The sequence below is a fragment of the Xiphias gladius genome, chromosome 18 (assembly GCF_016859285.1).
Source record: "Xiphias gladius isolate SHS-SW01 ecotype Sanya breed wild chromosome 18, ASM1685928v1, whole genome shotgun sequence".
NCBI classification, from domain to species: Eukaryota; Metazoa; Chordata; class Actinopteri; order Istiophoriformes; family Xiphiidae; genus Xiphias; species Xiphias gladius.
In genome coordinates this window covers 29616341-29635049 of record NC_053417.1, presented here as the reverse complement: position 1 = coordinate 29635049, position 18709 = coordinate 29616341, and the positions used below count along the sequence as shown (strand labels likewise).

The 18709-nt window shown below is 46.9% G+C and overlaps 2 protein-coding genes across 2 annotated transcripts in view; both read right to left on the bottom strand.

The window, feature by feature from the left end:
- slc6a8 (solute carrier family 6 member 8) overlaps positions 1 to 9917 on the bottom strand; it is a 40485-nt gene extending 30568 nt beyond the window's left edge. The window contains exon 1 of the mRNA XM_040154082.1: positions 8483 to 9917. Coding sequence (XP_040010016.1) covers positions 8483 to 8810 — 328 coding nt within the window. The 5' untranslated portion in view covers positions 8811 to 9917. The remainder of the gene's footprint in view (positions 1 to 8482) is intronic.
- Positions 9918 to 10696: 779 nt separating this feature from the next.
- The window catches only part of bcap31 (B cell receptor associated protein 31), a 24003-nt gene continuing 15990 nt past the window's right edge, over positions 10697 to 18709 (bottom strand). Inside the window, exon 7 of the mRNA XM_040151800.1 lies at positions 10697 to 10765. Coding sequence (XP_040007734.1) covers positions 10697 to 10765 — 69 coding nt within the window. The remainder of the gene's footprint in view (positions 10766 to 18709) is intronic.

Genomic DNA, 18709 nt, shown 5'->3' with positions numbered 1-18709 from the left:
ATAACCACATGAAAACTTTGAGCCAAATGCAATTCAGTCAGCCATCATTTAGTTAATACAGATGTATGTTTTCTGCCCACACCCTCGGCTAAGAGGAGAATGGGGAGTGACGATAAGAGACGTTACCCTCAGAGGGATCACAGTTGGAGGTGGAGGTGGAGGTCTAATCCACAAAGAAACTGATATATGATACTACAGCTGCAACAATTAGTAAATTAATCAATTAGTCCATAAAAAATAATCTCTAACTATTTTAGTAATCGATTCAGCACTTTCGGTAATTTTTCAAGCAATAAAATGACAAACATTTGCTGGTTCCATCTTTTCAAATGTCAGGATTTGCTGCTTTTCTGCCTTATATGAAATATGTGACACATCAATAAAATCTCTTTTATTGATGTGTCACATGAGTTTGCAAAGTTGGTTGGTCAAAACCCGCTTTCTGAAGATGTCAGTTTGGGCTTTGGGAAACTGTTTTTTAATATGTTTGGACATTTTGTAGGCAAATTAAATACTTGATTTATCAATAAAGAAAAAAGTCAGATTAATTGATAATGAAAATAATCATTAGCTGCAGCTCTATCCAACACCTGCATTGTTTAGAGGCAAAATGATTCGACCTGACTTGTTCCTGTCAAATTTAACTGAATTAACACGGATTCAGTGTTTGGTGTTGTAATGTCCCTGGTCTAGGGGACTAGGGGAGACCTAGACATAACGTGCTGTGGGACTCCCCATTCTTCCCAATCCAAAGAAAGGCCAGCTGTACAATGTGAGTCAAAGAACAGAGTAGCGGTTTCTTAACTTCGGAGTCGAGCGATGCCCAAAACAACAAACACAAATTTACTATTTAGCTCTAAGCTTCTCTGGCAAAGAAAACACATATAAACAAATGACAAATCTCTAACCTAAGCTCCTGAAGCATAAACACGAGAGAAAGTGAAAACAAACAAAAAGGGCTTCTCAGTCCTACAGAACCGCTACTATGTGCTCCGTACTTTCATATTTACGAGGTAGTATTCACAATAACATTATACCAACTAGCAGGTGTGTGAGCTAACCCAGTCTATCATAACCACTTCAACAAAACTATCCAAAGGGTCTATGGTTACAGTAAACTCATGTTACTACACAGACCTAGATGCTGGCTCTTTGCTGGAAGTGGGAGAAGTGAAGGAGAGGCAGGTTGCCGGGGACTACATCAGGCTTGGCGCAGAGGAGAATGGGGAGTGACGATAATAAATAAAGTTCAAAAGTAACTAAAAACACCTACAAACCCCTCAGCAGTTGGTGAGGAAACTCTGTGCAGCTTCCTGCGTTCTTGTCATCATAGTGCAGCTGAACCAAAACCTAAGATCACCAACAAAACCTGGCAACCAGAGCTATGGTCCGATGCTGCACAGAAGCACTGGGCGGATGGATACACTGCCGTTCATCAAGAAGTAGTTCCCGCACGCAACTCCTCCGAAAACCTCAACCTGAGGTTTTCATAGTAAACAATAAGATACAACATGTTAAATACGAAGCTTTAGAGGTGTTGGTAGGTGTCCTTATAAAACATGGGACATTTATTTGTTTTCATCACTCCCCATTCTCCTCTGCGCTGAGCCCAGTGTAGATACAGAAAATTATGTCCGTACTCGATGAGATCCAGTGTATTTTCACATATAACTGTTGAACTATTCCTTTAATGGAGTGATGTAATGTAAAAACAGTATTCAATGAGAGCCCGTCCAGGACTAAGATCTGCCCTCTATTTTTTACACAAATTTTACATTTTATATTCAGCCTTCTTTGACTCAGGGAGCAGATAAACTCAGGTCTGTGAAAAGATGATCTTTTTTTTTTGTTATTCCCTTTTCTTACTGTACTGTCTGTTAAAGAAAACTGCACAGCGTGTGTTGTGTGTAGAGTTACGTAACGATGACGACCGCTCCTGAAATTAAACGATGGACAGGACGTGTCTGAGTGACACGAGTCGATAGAAGACAGTGACACCGTAAACAGACGAGGCAGGCAGAGCGAGACCTTTCGGCTCCTGCTCTTTAACCAGGCGTTCTTACTGTCTCAGTGAAATGAAAACAGCAAATAATCGCCACGTTGGACCACAACACAACTCTCTGCCAAATCTGAACATCGCCGCCGTCACCAGACTTACTGAACATCATCGGAGCTTCAGCTGAATCAGGGTCTTTCACTCTGAAACACAAACCACTGATGCAGAGGTGACTGGGATCAATCTGCAGACTGAACTGAACCCAACACACCTGCCAGTTCAAATACACACCATTTACTTTCTCTCAAGGTCCACTGTAACCTCTTCCCTCCCCCTGGAACACTTCAAGGACCCTTGGAAACTCTTCACATATCGCTGATAACCCCTGAAGGATTTATGGAACGTCTCTACAACCCTTCAGTGATCCTTGGAATACTGTAATACAAATACCACTGGAACCTCCTACATCCCCTGGTACCTCGTCCAGGACTCCTGGATTATGTCAAAGACCTGTAGAAACTCACCGAGGTCCCTGAAATCTATTTTAAAGGACTATTAGAAACCCCTCAATAACTTTTCGTTTTCCAGGGCTTTGGGGACCCTCTCAAGGATCCACAGAGCCACTTTCAGGCTTCCTAGAACCTCCTCAGCGCCCTCTAGAACATTCTCAAAGACCTCTTCAATATTCAGACCACAATCTAAATGAACCACAACAACAGAAAAAATCTGACTGGCTGACTGACAGGGGTGTCCACATACTTTTGGCCATAGAGTGTACGAACAAGCAAGGTGAGGTGAGGAGAGGAGACAAGGAGAGGAGGAGAGGGGGAGGAGGAGCAGTGAGGTCTGTCAACAGGATTAAAAGATTACAGGCCACTCCTGTTAATCTCTGGTCCACGTGGTGAGAGGGATGATGATGTCACGCTTGGCAGCCAATCAGAGCTCTCTCTCTCACACACACACTGGCATCAAACTGTATCTGTCCGTTGACCTTTGACCCTGACTCTAACAATAGCTCTGAGCCATGACCTCTGACTTCTAGCTCCAGCACTGCCCTTTGACCCCTGACACTGAGCAAAGGTTCATTACCATGGAGACGTACAGCAGAGAACGAACACCTGAACTGACCACTGACGGCGTCGGACTGGCGGCTGTGAAACACCTGATCGGCTCCGACCGGATCGATCAGCTGTTTAAGAACCAACCAACAAGCGAAGAAGCATCGTAGGAACCCCTGGAACTGTCTCAAGACCTTGGGAAGGACACTCGGAAAGTCCTGAAGGACCAGTGTAACCGCTGCCGTGGCAAAAGGATGCAAAATGAGCACAGAGACATGTTTTGCATCTCTCTCAGTCTGGGGGGTCAAATAGCAGCTATTTATTGATGTTTGCATATTAGAATACTTAAAGATTTTCTTATTTGGCTTTCGTTTCTCACACTGAATAAATAACTTACAATTCCCAACTGCTCCTGTGACGGATACACAGTTACACACATTACGAATATTTTTTGATATCTATGTTGATCCCAATTTATCAGACGTACGGAAAAATCTGACCTGTGTCTCAAAGAAACATAATTTATTAGGTTCACCTAGCTAAAACATAATCACCCAGCCGAACTTCTGCACTTATGAAGACTCTCACCGACAGGATCCCGACCTGGGGGTTGCTGAATCTAATTAGATTCGAAAGAAAAAAGAAAAATATCTCCGAGACAAAAAGTTATGTTTATCTACACTTTTCTCTTACGCAAAGTTTGGGAACAACTGCTCCAGCTCCTAAGTCTTTCCTGAACCTAAACCTGGGTCTAACCTAACTGCTGAGCCAAGTCTTAACCCTCAAGGAGCCTTATGACGAGGAGAGGACTGAACAAAATGTCCTCACAAAGACAGAAGTACAAACAGAGCGTCTTACTGCCCAAGGACAGAACTGAGGTCTCAGAGATGAAGAGACGGAGCTGCAGGTCATTTTATAATCAGTGAAGCCGAGAATCACTGTGAGCGTGTGAGAGCGAGTGTGTGTGTGTGTGTGTGTGTGTGTGTGTGTGTGTGTGTGTTACTACTGCAGTCACCCTGCCAAGGACAGGCCAGTCACTCTGTCTCACACACAAACACACACACACTCTGCAGGATAATAAATCCAAGTGACTCTCTGGAGAGCAGGGAGGAAAAAGGAGGGGAGGAGGAAGGAAAGGGAAGGACAAAGGGAGGGAAAACAGGACAAAGGAAAGAAAGGAGAGAACAGAAGTTTAGAAGTAAGGAGAGAAGGTTGGAAGGAAGGAAGGAAGGAAGGAAGGAAGGAATGCTGTTAGTAAAGAGCAAAAGAACAGATGTGTGGAGAAGGAAACTAAAGAAGGAGGAATGAAGGAAAGATAAAAGGAAAAAAGGAAGAAGGATGGGAGGATGCACATAAGGAAAGAAGGAAGGAAAAAGAAGGAGGGAAGGGAGGGGAGGAAGGAAGAAAGGATGCACAGAAGGACAGAGGGACAGATGGGAGGCTGCTGCAGCAGAGGAATGAATACTGTGTGTGTGTGTGTGTGTGTGTGTGTGTGTTGCTAGCTGACTATCAGACCTGCTGCAGGTGAACAGGTTTGATATTAGATAAGCAGCAGCATCATAAATCTCTCCATAAAACGAAATCTTTAACCATCAGCCGCCGCCTGCTCTGAGCAACACGGTTCTCTGGGACATTTCTTTACAACCCGGAGCTGACGGGTCGAAGGTCACGAGACCCGACTGAACCTCGGTATCACCGTTGTGGTGACGCAGCTGAGAGCGGAGGCTGTTTGAGAACCGCTGGAAATGCAGCAGAACACCCGTCAGACCTCGCAGAACCCCAGGAACCTCCTCAAAGACGCATCAAAGCTCTTAAAGAACCACTGCGACCCCGGGGTGACTCCTGGAGAACTCTCAAGGACCTTCAGAACGTCCCCAAGGACAACTGCAATGATTCTAAGATGCCAGGAACCTCCTCCAGGACCCAGGAAAAAGTCTTCAAGGACAGTTTGTGTCTGCTGTGTTAATGCTGATAAGTTGATACCACACACACACACACACAGTACAGTAATCATTAACTGTCACTGTCATTAATGCAGCCTGATGCAGAGAGACTGAAAAGTAAAGAGTAAATTATGAAAAATTCAAATGAAAAAGAAATTTAAAAAAAAACAGGCTACTTCAATGGTACTTGGATTGTTTCAGCCACAGGTGATCTTCCCTCAATAAAACATGAGCCTAAATGAGTTTCTCTAAAAGACAGGTGTGTTCACCTCTATACACCGAGGTCAGTCACGTCCACATAAAATAAAGGAAGCGAGAAAAGAAAGTAAAGTGTCGGTATTTTGTCTTTCACTCGTTCAGCCGCTCGGGGCTCGAGCTGTTTTTTCCCGTACATCCCCCCGTACTCTGGCCCCAACACTTCTGCTAAGACTACTTTCACTTTAGCACAGTTTGAGGCTACTCCACCCACGTCTGCCGACGGGAACGTCTTTGGTTCTGCGGCTGTTTGGTCACAAGCCCGAGTCCCGGGCAGAGGAAGGCCCGGCGGAGTCATTCCGGTCCGACCCACCGTCGTTGAGACGCTTCAGTCCGGCCCAAACCGGAGGGTGGACCGCGTCACTGCCAGCCCAGAGCCACCAAGGAGCCTTTCGAGAGGGGGTTTGGCTGCGGCCCCTGTCTGATAAATCAGGTGTGAAGCAGCAGAATCAGAGGGAGGGAGGTAACCTTTACAGACAGACGCAGAGTCAGAGTCACAGGACATGACTGTCTGTCTCTGTAATGTGAGAACGGAACCTTTTCTCTTGATTCTCGGTGATTTAGCGCGGGTCGCGCCTCCTCCTCCTCCTCCTCCTCCCTGTGTGAACATCCAGACCTTTCTCTTCTCTCCTCCCTCCTTTCTCCCCTCGGTCCAGCTCAAACTGGCTGACTGTGTGAACGAGACCTTTTCAGGTGAGAAGAAACATCTCTTCTTTTTTCCCCTTCTTTCTCTCTCTCAGCAGTTTCGTTTCGAGAGAGAAAGAGAAGTGAGAACTCCTGCTGGCGCTCCTCCTCTGCTCCCTGCTTTTCCACAAAAACCGTTTCCACTTTTTCACGACATAAGCGGTTAGTTTTTTCTAGTCCACGAAAGGCCAGAGACTAGGGACAGATACCCACGTTTTGTCTGACCAACAGTCCAAAACCCAGAGATTCAGTTTACTGTGATAGAAGACGGGGAAAGACAGAAATCATCACACTGGGGAAGTAGACAAAGGCAAATGTTTGGCATTTTTTATTGAAAATGTCTTACGATTAGTTGAAGAATCTAATCGATTAGTCCGAGTCCTTACTGGATTAATCGGAAGACAGTTTTCTAACGGATCAAACAACTAATTGTTTCAGAAACTTTCTTTTGTAAGATTCAGACTTGAGCTGAAGCAGTTGGTCGATGGACAGGAAAGCAGCAGCTACTGCTCCTGATGAAGTGGACTTGAAGCCAAGCTGCCAAACGTTTTGTGGGTCCAGCGTCTAAATTGTGAGGATTTTCTGCTTTTTCTTGTACAAGAGTTTTTCCTTCTTTGTGGTCAGTCAATGAAACACGTCACACAGAGAAAATAAGCAACCACCAGACAGAAATCAGGTTTAATGACGAAACCAGAGTCACGTGTTAAAAACTAACTTTCCTTCTTTCCTGGTTTTTTGCCCCCAACTCTTGAATATTCACGTGTGAGTTTTGATAAAACAAAGTCCTGCATCATTGGTCTCTCATGTATCCCTACGACAACCGTGCGCAGCGTGAGGAGGAAAGTGGAAACGCTCTGCTCCTCGGCACAAAATATTCCTGCAATAGATGTTAGACAGGGGTGGAGGCAGAAACGAGAGAAAAAGTTTTGCTTCAGTCTGAATTTAGCAGCAGCCGTGCCAGTTGGAGTCGGACGGGGCCGGCGTTTCTAAAGAAAATACATTGGGATGGGAGCAAAAGATGCCTGCTAATATCGTAAAATGGGGGATCAGATTCGAAATGGAAGCACGGCTCCAGGGGAGACGATCCCTGCACCGGGCCGGTGGAGTTGGGGATACAGGTGGTGGACGTGGGATGAGGCGGGTTGGTGAAAGGGAAGGATAAACAAAAAGGATATCGGGCAGGATGTGAGCATACGGCCGGGCTGGTGGGGAATAGGATAGGGCGGGTAAACAGCGATACAGGATGGGACCCGCAGGAACCGGCAGGATGTGTTAGGTGAGTGAGGGACGGGGATACAGGACGGGACTGGCAGCTAAAAACACTCAGCTAGGTCGAGGCTGGTTCAGTAGAACCAGGTCCTGCCTATAAAGTGAGACTCGCCGTCAGAATCTCATGTCAGTAAAATTCATTGACCTGGAGACAAGATACGAGACACAGAGAGACAAGTGTTCACTCAGAGGCTGGCGTCTCACACACACACACACACACACACACCCTGTAATTTCAGACGCCGACTTGAACCTGCTGCTGTCAATCTGATCAATAAAACACACACACCATAACCAACAGAGACCATCGTTTCCATCGTCAGATATTTTCTCATTTCACCGCAAAAGACAGTCAAAGCCCCGCCCCGCTAGAGACCACGCCCTTCGCGATTCAAGCCCCACCCCCTCCCCAGTCTAACGGTCTGGGGCTTATGGGAATTGGTGTTTCTAAGGTAAGATGAAGCTTTAGAGCTGATTTTTAGGTCGTTGCGTGACCATCAATGTGGATTTGAACTTGAAAGAGGTTTTCTTCTGGAACAGGATCTAGAAGTTCTGGTCTCACTTCGGCTCTTTGTGGTGTTTCCTGTAGAACTGTCCCGTGTTGTCGAAGGTACTTTTTGCTCTTTTTCAATGGAAGCTCAGTGGCATTCATTCAGTGGGGGGGGTTCATATGTGAGCCCTTAAAAACCTCCCTACGACCGGGGCTGCTACGAACGATCTTTGATTCGCCGGTTGGTCTAGGACACGTTCAAAGACGGCGTTCACAGCGTCTGCGTCCTCGGGGCCACGCTGGTCTCCGGTTTCCCCGGTTCTTCTGACTGACGTCTGAAGCCGTACGATATTCTATTTACTGTCACGCACGACGAAGAAACTTGAGAAGCTGGGACCTTGGGATTTCGGGCATTTTTGCTAGAAATCGACTGAGACGGTTAATCAATTATCAAAACAGTGGCGGGTTAATTCTCTGTCGGTCGGCTAATCAATTAATCGACCGATCGTTGGATTCGTGGCAGAGGAGAAAGACGCTACAAACTCTCTGGGGCTCACGTGAACGGTTTTTCCCCGACTGGTGATATGACGTGAAGGCAACCCTGCGAGGTCACCTGTCTGGAAACCCACTGAGAAAATACACTGAGGGGGGCGGGGCTTGGGCTCCCCACACCTGCTCCCTCCAGGTGTACGTGTGTGCAGGTGTGTGCAGGTGTGTAGGTGTGTGCAGGTGTTTGCAGGTGTTTGCAGGTGTGTGTAGGTGTGTGTAGGTGTGTGCTGTGCCTCACCCCCTCCGTTCTTGTAGCACAGGTAGGGGAACCTCCACACGTTGCCGAGTCCCACAGCGAAGCCGACGCAGGACATGATGAAGTCCATCTGCCTCGTCCACGTCTCCCGCTCCGGGTACCCCGGCCCCGCGACCACGCTCCCCTTCTTGTCCGGACCGGCGCAAGCGCCGCCACCCCCAGACCCCGCTGCTGTCACCGGGACGAGGCTGCCGTTCGTGGCCGCAGGGGGGTAACCGCCGCCGCCATTAGATAGAAGAAGGGGGCTCTTCTTGGTCTCCTCCAGGAGGACCAGAGAGCAGGAAGAGGCCGGCAGGGCCTGCTTCTCCATCACTCAGAGTCCAGGAACCAGTCAGGAACCAGTCAGGAACCAGTCAGGAACCAGTTTTTGTCCTGTTTCTTTCCTACAAAACCTGTTTTGTCTTTTTTTTCCCCCACAGTTGGAGTCACCCTGAACAAAACTAGTCGGAAACCAGTAACAACCCAGTCAGGAAAGGAGCAGCTTGCACTGGTTGCAGAAGCGGTTTCAGTCTCCTTTGACGGGATGAGTTCTCTCCCTCTTTTAGTGCTTGATTATGTTTCTTCCTCACTCAGTCCCAGAACCAGTCGGACACCAGTTAAAAACCAGCGACAAGCCAGTCAGCCTCGGTCCAGACCCTTGAATTTCTCACCCTTTCGTCCCCGCGAAGACTCAGTTCTCTCCTTGTTTCAGTCCTACAATCAGTTCCGTCCTCACCTTGAGTCCACCCCCTCTCAGAGTCCAGCAACCGGTCAGGAATAGATGAGTCAGTCGGCAGCAGGTCCAGCGGTGTCCCGATCCCGGATCGCTGCTGCCTCCACCTGTACTCTCTCTCTCCGTCTGCCTTTTCTTCTTGTGCGGTAATAATGAGAAATACGATTATTATCACTGTCGGCGAGCGGCTGGTGGATCGCGGATCGTGGATCAGATGATCCAGAACCTGCGGTTTGATTGATGAATTAATTCAGATTTAACGCAGAAGAAAGGGAGACACGAATCAAAAGGTCCAATAAAAACCGGGAAAATTTTCGTTCTCGAATCGAAAACCAGAGGAAATTCTACAATAAAAAACGCGAAAATGAAAAAAACAAAGGGAATCAGACCGACGACCGGACAGCGACCTTCAAAAACAATCCACGAAACACTTGAATGTGAGTCTGAAGAATCGCATGGGAACAGAGAGTCACGGAGGAGACGGCGGCCTGCTCGGAGACAGAGAGGACGGAGGGGACGACGAAATGAAAATGATTAGTCTGCTACAGAAGAAGACGCCGAGCGGCGCACGGCTTCAGTCCCGGCGGCGGGCGGCGGGCGGGCGGTGCAGTCTGTGGAGGAATCGTTGGCGCTCCATCCGAGGAGGAGAAGACGAGAGCGGAAAGAGTTCGACCGGACCTGAGCGCGTCCCGGTGCTGCCGGCTGTCCGAGGTATTTAAAGTCCTGCTGCGGTCGGTCCGTCCGTCCGTCCGGCTGCTTTAAAAGGAGAAGCGCCTGCTCGGGGTGACGTCAGAGTCCCCGCCCCCTCCCGGCCCGTCGCGCCCACGCCCCCGCCACGCCCCGCCCCGCCCCCGCCCCCGCCCCCCCCTCCTTTGGCAGCAGGAACCTCGAGCAAACACTTCCAGGAGGAGTCAGACATTTTCTCAGGACATGTGGTGTCAACAGCCCGTTCCGCAGCATCTCTGCTGGGGTAAGGTCCGGGGTCCGACCGGCCCACTCCAGAAGGTGGATTTTCTCGGTTGGAAGCCAGATTCGCTGCGTCACCCGGTTTCTACTTCTGTCCGACACCTTGATAATCCTGGGAACGCGTCTTCCCCCTGGATGGTGGCGAAGCCCCAAACCAGGACGCTCCCTCCACCGTACGTCACCGCTGGGGGGATGTTTGTCCTCCACAGTTCTCCACAGAACCTTTTCCCAGCAGTGTTGTGGAAGCGGCTCTTTGGAAGACTTCAGGTGCGGTGATGTTTTCCTACGTGGGGTCGCGCCACGGACTCCACGCTCCATGATCCTTGTATGGTGGACTCCGGCTCCAGTGAGTCCTTTAAGGCTTTAGCTGTTTCTTTGTGCTTCCTTTTTTGACCTCGCCGACCATTCTGGTTTCAGCCTTTGGAGACATCTCAGCTGGACGCCCAGTTCCAGGGAGAGGAGCCACAGTTCGGTTGTTTGGTACTGAAGAGAGTTTTGGACCAAGAAGAAGAAGCGATTTAGCGGTTTCTCTGTTGTCCAGGTGTTTCACTGCGGACGGAGCTCTCTGCTGAAACCACCTGGAAGCTCTAATGAGGACACAGACAAAAACAGGGTTTTAAAAACTGGACTGCGCTGTGTAGATTTATTGTCCACGGCAGCGGGTTTCTGAGCGGCTCGCTTACACGGCTCAGCTCAATCCATACACTCCAAGAAAGTGACTTTAAATGAATGCAGTGAGGCGGGAATTCAGAGTCTAGAGCTGCTTTGGACTGAATCCTTTCATCAGAAGGCTTCAGAGTCGATCGGGACAAAAGGACGGGGAGGACCATCTCCGGGAGGCAGGCAGGCGAAAAGAAGACGGTCATTTTTTAACATGTACGTTTGCTGTAAACTGCCAAGACTCCATCCAGCCATACTATCATTATCTATACTCACTTATCCTGGACGGGATCACGGGGTCCTGGAGCCTATCCCAGCATGCATTAGACAAGAGGCCAGTCCTCTGCCAGCCTATCACAGGGCTGGCACCTGTAACAAAATGCACACAATTCCTACAGGAGCCACAACTTTAGCTGACGACTTCCCAACCCTCTGTCTGTACAAAGGCAGAGTTGGAGCAAAGTGTGTTTCTACACCCTCTGATTCACCATCAGGTCAACGCTGTGCTGCAGGAAGTAGTTACTGGTAAACTGGTGTCAGACTGGGGAGACAAAGACAGACTGGTTGGTCGGGGCTTCGCCCCACAGCAAGATAATGACCCCGAACGTTAGAAGGACGGGACCAGACGGCGGCTTCACATGATGGAAGACCAGCACAGTCTCCAGACCTGAACCACATGGAGCCGGTTTGGGATGAACTGGACGGAAGCTGAAAGCAAAGCAACCTGCAGGTGCAGCACGTTGATGGGAACTTCTGGAGCAGAGTTGGGACCAACGTCCTGAACAATGTTTGGTTCCCACTGAAGAAAGAAACGTCAGGAGTTCAGCTGCTGGACGAGTCAGAAATTTAGCTTCAGTTCAACAGGAAGATTCAACGATTCCTTGTCTCTAAAATCTCCAGTTCTTTATTTGTTCTGCTCTTTCATTTCAGAATCACTGAGACACTGAACTATGAACATTTAAATAACAGCTGGAAAAATGGAGGGTGTGTAAAACCTTTGACCAGTAGTGTCCACAGACCGTTCATACTCACAATCACAACTACAGAAGATTCAGGCTGATGCTCCACTACAGGGTCTAAATCTCACCCTCAGTCCACTCAGTTTGCTTCCAGGTGGATTCAGGTGGATTCAGCAGAGAGCTCCGTCCACAGTGACACATCTGGACAACAGAGAAACCGCTAAATCTCTTCCTCTTCCACCAAACAACCAAACTGCATCAGAGCGACATCTGGTGAGACTGAGACAGACAGCGATCAGCTGTATCGACACCCACAATGTGCGAGAGACGACGGAAAGTTCCCAACTTTCCTGTCACACAGTGGAGCCGCCGCGAGCAGCTCACACTGTTCAGTTATAGGCTCGGCTCTCCTCGTTCACACTGAAGCACTTTAACATGTACACACTCGGGACAGAGTTTAGGGAAAGCTCGGTTCTAGTCTGAAGGCAGGGCTGAAAGAGAGAAAAATGTGGATTTTTAAATGGGGTTACATGAACATGACACCGAGGAGACGTGTGCACCCCGCCAGCTCAACTACATCCAAAACCTGAGAGAGGCCTTTCCAGACCTCTTTGACCTCAGCGTCACCCAGACCGATGACAGATGTGATAATAAACCCGAGCAACTTCTGAACCCGACACTCCCAGGGAGGAAGGGTTTCAGGGGAATCCACATTCGACTTTGTCCTCCTCCATCACATCTCACATACACTACTTCTGCAAATGAATTATTACAGAAGTGAATCTCAGCTATGTGTCTGTGTTTTCACCAAACTTTTTTCTTAGCAGTCCCAGTGGGAAAGTTTCACGTAAAGGCTTTTTTTTTTTACATTTTAATTCTTTTTTATTTTATCATGAATTCTCACAAATTTCCTTTTGTTTATGTCCTTTCATTTACTTCATTCATTTTATTTGATTACATGTTTTGTGGCGACTGTTTTGAGCAAAATCTCCCAAATCAAACAAAAAGAATTTAACTGAACGCGAGTAAAAGTAATTTGAAGCTGGGGCAGGGACTTCGGGGCTGCTGAGAATGGAGTGGGCCTGAATTTCTCGAGCTCCCGCTGGAAACCCTTCATTTTCCACAAACCAAAAAGGACTCCAGGCCACAGTCTCAGGCCAGAGACGGGGTGTCTGGAGTCTAATGCGGAGGAGGTCGGCCAACGCCTGGACCAACCTGGTCCCACGTGCCCCGATTCAGACGGACGGAGTAGGAGACAGAACATTCGCACTGTGGGCACACGCCCCACCGACTTCTTCTCCCAGCCTCTCGTCAGAGCCCCCCGCAGTCCGGCACCCAAACCTGGTCCTCAGGACAGACCGCGTCCCGTCATCGCTCACCTCCATCATGACCAGATCAAGTGGTCTGTGAGTAAAGAAGTGTGGACAAATGTCCATCCATCTCCCCTTTTCCTTGGGTTAATTCACGCCTTTGTCGAATTAGCGGGCTGGGCTTGCTGTTGTGTTTTTCCTTCCTTGTCGTATTCTGGATGTTACCAGTTAGAGCGGGGGTTTATGGCTAGCCGTAGAATAACAATGATGCAGCCGGCCAGCTCATCCGATTCTTTTCAGCAGCCTCAGCCCGGGGAGTTCATTGAAGGTGAAAGTGCAACGTTGATGGCGGGAATTCAACTTAACCTGTGATTCACTGCTGCTGCTCATGGTTGCTCACTGGGTGTATTTCATTATTCAACGTACGTCATCCTGCCGTTGAAGAGGGAACTGCTCTACACAGACTGGAAGTCAACTCTTGGAGTGTTTGTTGTTTGTCTTTCAGAGAGCAATGTGTGGGATCGGGGTTTTGTTCAAGGATTAGTTGGGGGACAGCTGAGAAATTGTTTGTGTTGTGTTATTTTAGGAAACCACTTCCACGACTCTGACCAATGGCGACTAGGAAAGTGCCGGGCATTCTGACCTTAAGGGAAAGGCTATGATTATTATATCCTTATTGATAGAAATATTCCTTTTGAGCCCTCCCACATTATAACAGATAAAAATGGGCCTTTTATTATTGTTTCAGGCAAACTCCACAATAAATCAGTGACTCTGGCTAACGTGCCTGCGCCTAATATTGATCGTGTACAATTTTTCCGTGGAACCTTTTCCCAACTCCCTGATCATTCTGCTAATTCTCGGGGGGGATTTCAGTGTTAGACCGCTCCTCCCCCTAAACCCACCACTCTTAGCAAATCTGCCGGTTTTATCAATCATTTCTCGCTGATTTTAGCCTTTCCGATCCATGGCGGTTTTTATACCCTACGGGAAGACAATCCACCCCAGTTACACTCGAATAGATGATTTATATGTAGATAATTCATTCATTTCGAATCTTAAATTCCGCTCTTACTAAAGTATCATCATTTCAGATCAGCAGCCCTTATTCTTCTACTGGCTTTTTCAGGCTTTGACTATGCCAGGAAGCACTGGAGACTAGATCCGTCGCTGCTCACGGGCCAGTTTTCTTTTCTACACACACCTTCGCACACATTAAAACATTTTTAAGCAATGATAAAACACCAGATGTGTGGGAGGCTACGAAAGGATATTGAAGAGGTGAAATTATATCATTTGCAAAAAATAGAAATGTTGGAAACAGAAACAAACTGAAACAGTTAATCAGATTGTAAACATCGATAAACACTACGCAAATTCACCCTCCTCTGAACTGTGCAGGGAACGTTTGAAACTCCAGACCGAATTCGACCTTCTTTCCTCTCACCATGTTGGAAAGCAGCTGCTTCAGAGTAGAGGTCATTTTTACCAACACGGTGGAAAGGCAGGTCAAGTCCTGGCCAATCGACTGCATCGTTTGAGAGCGGAGCAACTTATTGTAGATAATGTGTACATAACCTCGGATCAGAAAGTGACCAATGAGAAGTTTGGAGTGTTTTGCTCAGATATATATACACACTTCAGATCTTACAGTAGACTTAAATTGTCGTGGAGAAGGTCTTCAGTAGCCCCGACTTACCGTCCCCTTCTCAGGACCTGAGACACCCGCCGCCCAGGAGGAAGTCACTGCAGCATTATCGTCCTTGCCATCGGGTAAATGTCCCGGCCCAGATGGGCTCCGATCAGATGTCCGTCCTTCAACCAGGCCTGTACCTCCCTGTTACTGAACAAAGATAAAGACCTGCTAGACTGTGCTTCTTACAGACCATGATCATTACTAAATACAGATGTAAAGATCCTTAGCCCAGTCCTAGCCCCTGTCATATCCCCCGATCACACTGGGTTTATCCAAAAAAAAAAAAAAGCCATTCATTCTATAATATCTGTCGGTTATTTTACATTTAATATTAGTGGAATTATCTTTTCACAACACTTGAAATATTTGGTTGTTTGTCGTGGTTTCTCTTCCCAGGTTAAACTACTGTTTACACGTCCTTCAGCCATTACTCAAAATATTCCGGCTTACACCGCGAGACCCGGCAGGGTTTTCCCTTTAAGCCTGCTCTTGTTCGCCATTGCCATTGAGCTGCTTATTATCATTTGAAAATATTGGTGCATCACACACAACAGGATATTATTAAGACACAACCCCACATCAAACGGTATAATGTCTAACCTTTACAACCTTCTTTCAAAATGACACTGCCCCTCAATGGCGGCTTTAGGAACCGCTTGGGGACAACGGGACCTAGATTCTATGTTTACGGATGCCACATGGGACTCAATCTTTAATCGAATACACTCCATCCTTCCCTCTACGTTATCTGAAACCAGTTCAGCTCGAATGTATCCTGATGTGAACCCTTGTGAGCCCCATAACAATGTTGTAATGTTGTTGCTGACTGCAGTAGAGCTCATTTTATTCATCTCATATACTTTCAGGAAGCTTAATTTACTGTTTATAACAATGCCTTGTATTTTATGTCTTCCTCACAGGATTTTAAAATCTTTATCTGAAAAGTATTTGAAGCTGTCAGATAAATGTAGAGCAGTAAAAGTACAATATTTCTCTGTATGTAGTGAAGACGGGCTGGTTTGAGATCTCCTGGGATTTCCACACACAACAGTCTCTAGCGTTTACAACACGTCCGGCCTTGAGGTGGATGAGCTACAACAGGAGGAGACCACGTCAGGTTCCGGTCCTGTCAGCCAAGAACAGGAACCTGAGGCTGCACCAGAACGACAGCCTGTCTGAGTGTTGTTGCTGACCATGTGCTTCCCTTTACAGCCACAGTTCACCATCTTCTAACCACGTCACAAACTGGTTTCATGAACGTGACGGTGACTTCAGTGAACTTCAGTGGCCTCCCCAGGCACCAGATCTGGATCCAGTAGAACACCTCTGGGATCTGGCAGAACGGGAGACTGGCAGCAGGAATGTGCAGCTGACAAATCAGCAGAAATGATGTGATGCAATCCTGTCGACATGGACCAGAATCCCAGAGGAAAGTCTCCAACATCCGGTAGAATCCAGTCCACGAAGACCTGAGGCTGTTTGAGAGCGAAGGGAGGAACCACCCAGTATTAGTGTGGGGTTCCTAATAAAGCGCTCAGTGACTGTATATACTCTCATGTATTTTCTTTTTCTCCACATTTTCTACTTTTAAATTCTTTTAATATTGCGTTTCCTTTTATTTCTCTCTCTCACCTCTTCCTCGCACCTACCTGCACATTTCACCTGCCAGACTTCCACACGTGCACAGAAACACAGGTCGTTAACCCGCCAAACGTCAGGAACTAAAAATCTGCACCAAAGCCGAACCATAGCCTGCGTTTGTTACGTCTCACTGTTTCAGGTTATTGTCTGGATGCTTTGCTACAGCTGTGTCCGTGTCCCGTTGCACCGATAAAAAGAAAGAACAGCGGAATCACTCAACCGACGGGTGAAACTAACCTGACCACGAGCTTTACCTGGCTACAGACACAGTTTACAACACGGAGGAGGATTTAAACTCAGACGCATTTGTTCCGCTGGTCAGTGGACTTGATATTAAGCTGCGTACATGTCATACATGAGGGACGGTAGCAAATGGAAGGACTCTCATGTTTACGACTTGTTACGACTGCGGAGTTCATCGTGAGGGATAAAAATACCGAGCACTGAAATTATAACATTTTTAATTACTGACAGGAGGCGTCCACGTTCGTTTGGTGTCCAGGAACTTTTTATTATTGAAGTCAAACAAATCAGAAGTCACGTTCAAAATTACGACTGAGACTTTGAATGATATTAACGGTCAAAAATACGAGTTTTATTTCAAAAAGGGACTGATACTCACCGTGTGCCACGTCCTGCTAGAATGGATTTGTACAGGAAATATCTTGGAAAAGAGCGTGAACTTTAACTCTTTAACGCCGAACGAGCTGAGACACGTTTGTCTGAAGTTGCTCCAAAGGTTTGATTCAGCCAAAGGTTTCCTCCACAGACGCCACAAACTGATCAGACAGGATCCACACACCGACACACGGACTTTCCATTTACTCTTGAAGAGGTTCCGTTTTCAAGACGCTCTTTAAATCTATTATAGATCCTAGTTTTTATCCTTGCTCAGTATCAGAGTAATAAATGTAAACTGATGGAAACAAAATGTTTGTTTATTGTATTTATAAACTAATTGATTCACTACATAGATTCTATTATAAGCTCATTCAATTCAAAAGCAACTAAATCTGTATGTTTATTATCCTCTTTGAATATTTCCTCTCTCTATTTTAATTATTTAACCTATGTCTTTGGCCTTTGCCTTTAAACCAGCGCCAGTTCTCCTCGGTGCACCAGCGCTTTCCAGCGTTTTCCAGGTTCTAGGCTCCTGGTTCTCCTGGTCTCTGGGGTCGTTGTCCTGCTGCAGGATGAATCTGGGACGATCAGATGTCTCACAATAAATTATTTGTGAGAAAACTGAGTGGAAAGCTCAAATTTGGGAACCTAGAATGAAACTTGAGAATATTGTTTGAGAGTCTGAACATATGGAGCTGGTGAAGACCAGCCGAAGACGCCACACTAGCACCATTTTTTACTTTCAGATATGCTATGTTTGCTCAGTACACAGGTCTATGTGGGCAGCAACAGTGCTTGTAAATAGGTGACTTTGTGGCAACTAATGAACTAGAACATGATTAATGTTTTTAAGGTTATAGAGAGGCAATTCACAGCCGTTGGTTAAAGGTGGGGAAAGATCTTAGTCTTGGTTAAATGTTGAAAAAGTCAATGGTGACATTATGTGTTGACTTTTTCTATATTTAACCGAAACCATGATCGTTCCTGAATGTAAAATCAAGCGTTCTTGTGGCCTAGACCCAAACGTGTGCAGGCTGCAGCATGCAAACTCCAGGCTCTTGTGTCAAACACTTTGCACGTCGTATGCTAACCACACACTCCACCTCTCTAAGACTAGCACTCTGTAGACAGGAATAAACGTTTTCAGTCAACAGTATTCAGGCCCCTTTACATTAGCACACGTTAGTATATAGAGATCTAATTTTAAATGGATAAAGTTGCCATTTTTCCCTCAACAACCCACAATGACAAAGTGAAAATATGTTTTTAGATATGTCTGCAAGTGTATTAAAATCAAAAACTGAAATCTCTCATTTACATAGGTATTCGGACCCTTTGCTGTGGCTCCAAACTGGGGTCAGGTTGGTCCTGTTTGTTTTAACTATCCTTGAGATGTGTCTAGACCTTGATCGGAGTCCACCTGTATGTGGTAAAGGGACTGCACTAATATAGCACTCTTTAGTCTCAGCGACCAATAGAAGGGCTCAACACCACAAACCACATTCACCCATTCACACAAGCACATAGTGGTGGCACAGACATCAGGGGCAATTTGGGGTTCAGTGTCTTGCCCAAGGACACTTCGACGTGCGGACTTGAGGAGCACACCTGTGTTTATAACAATTCACACTGTACATCAGGAGA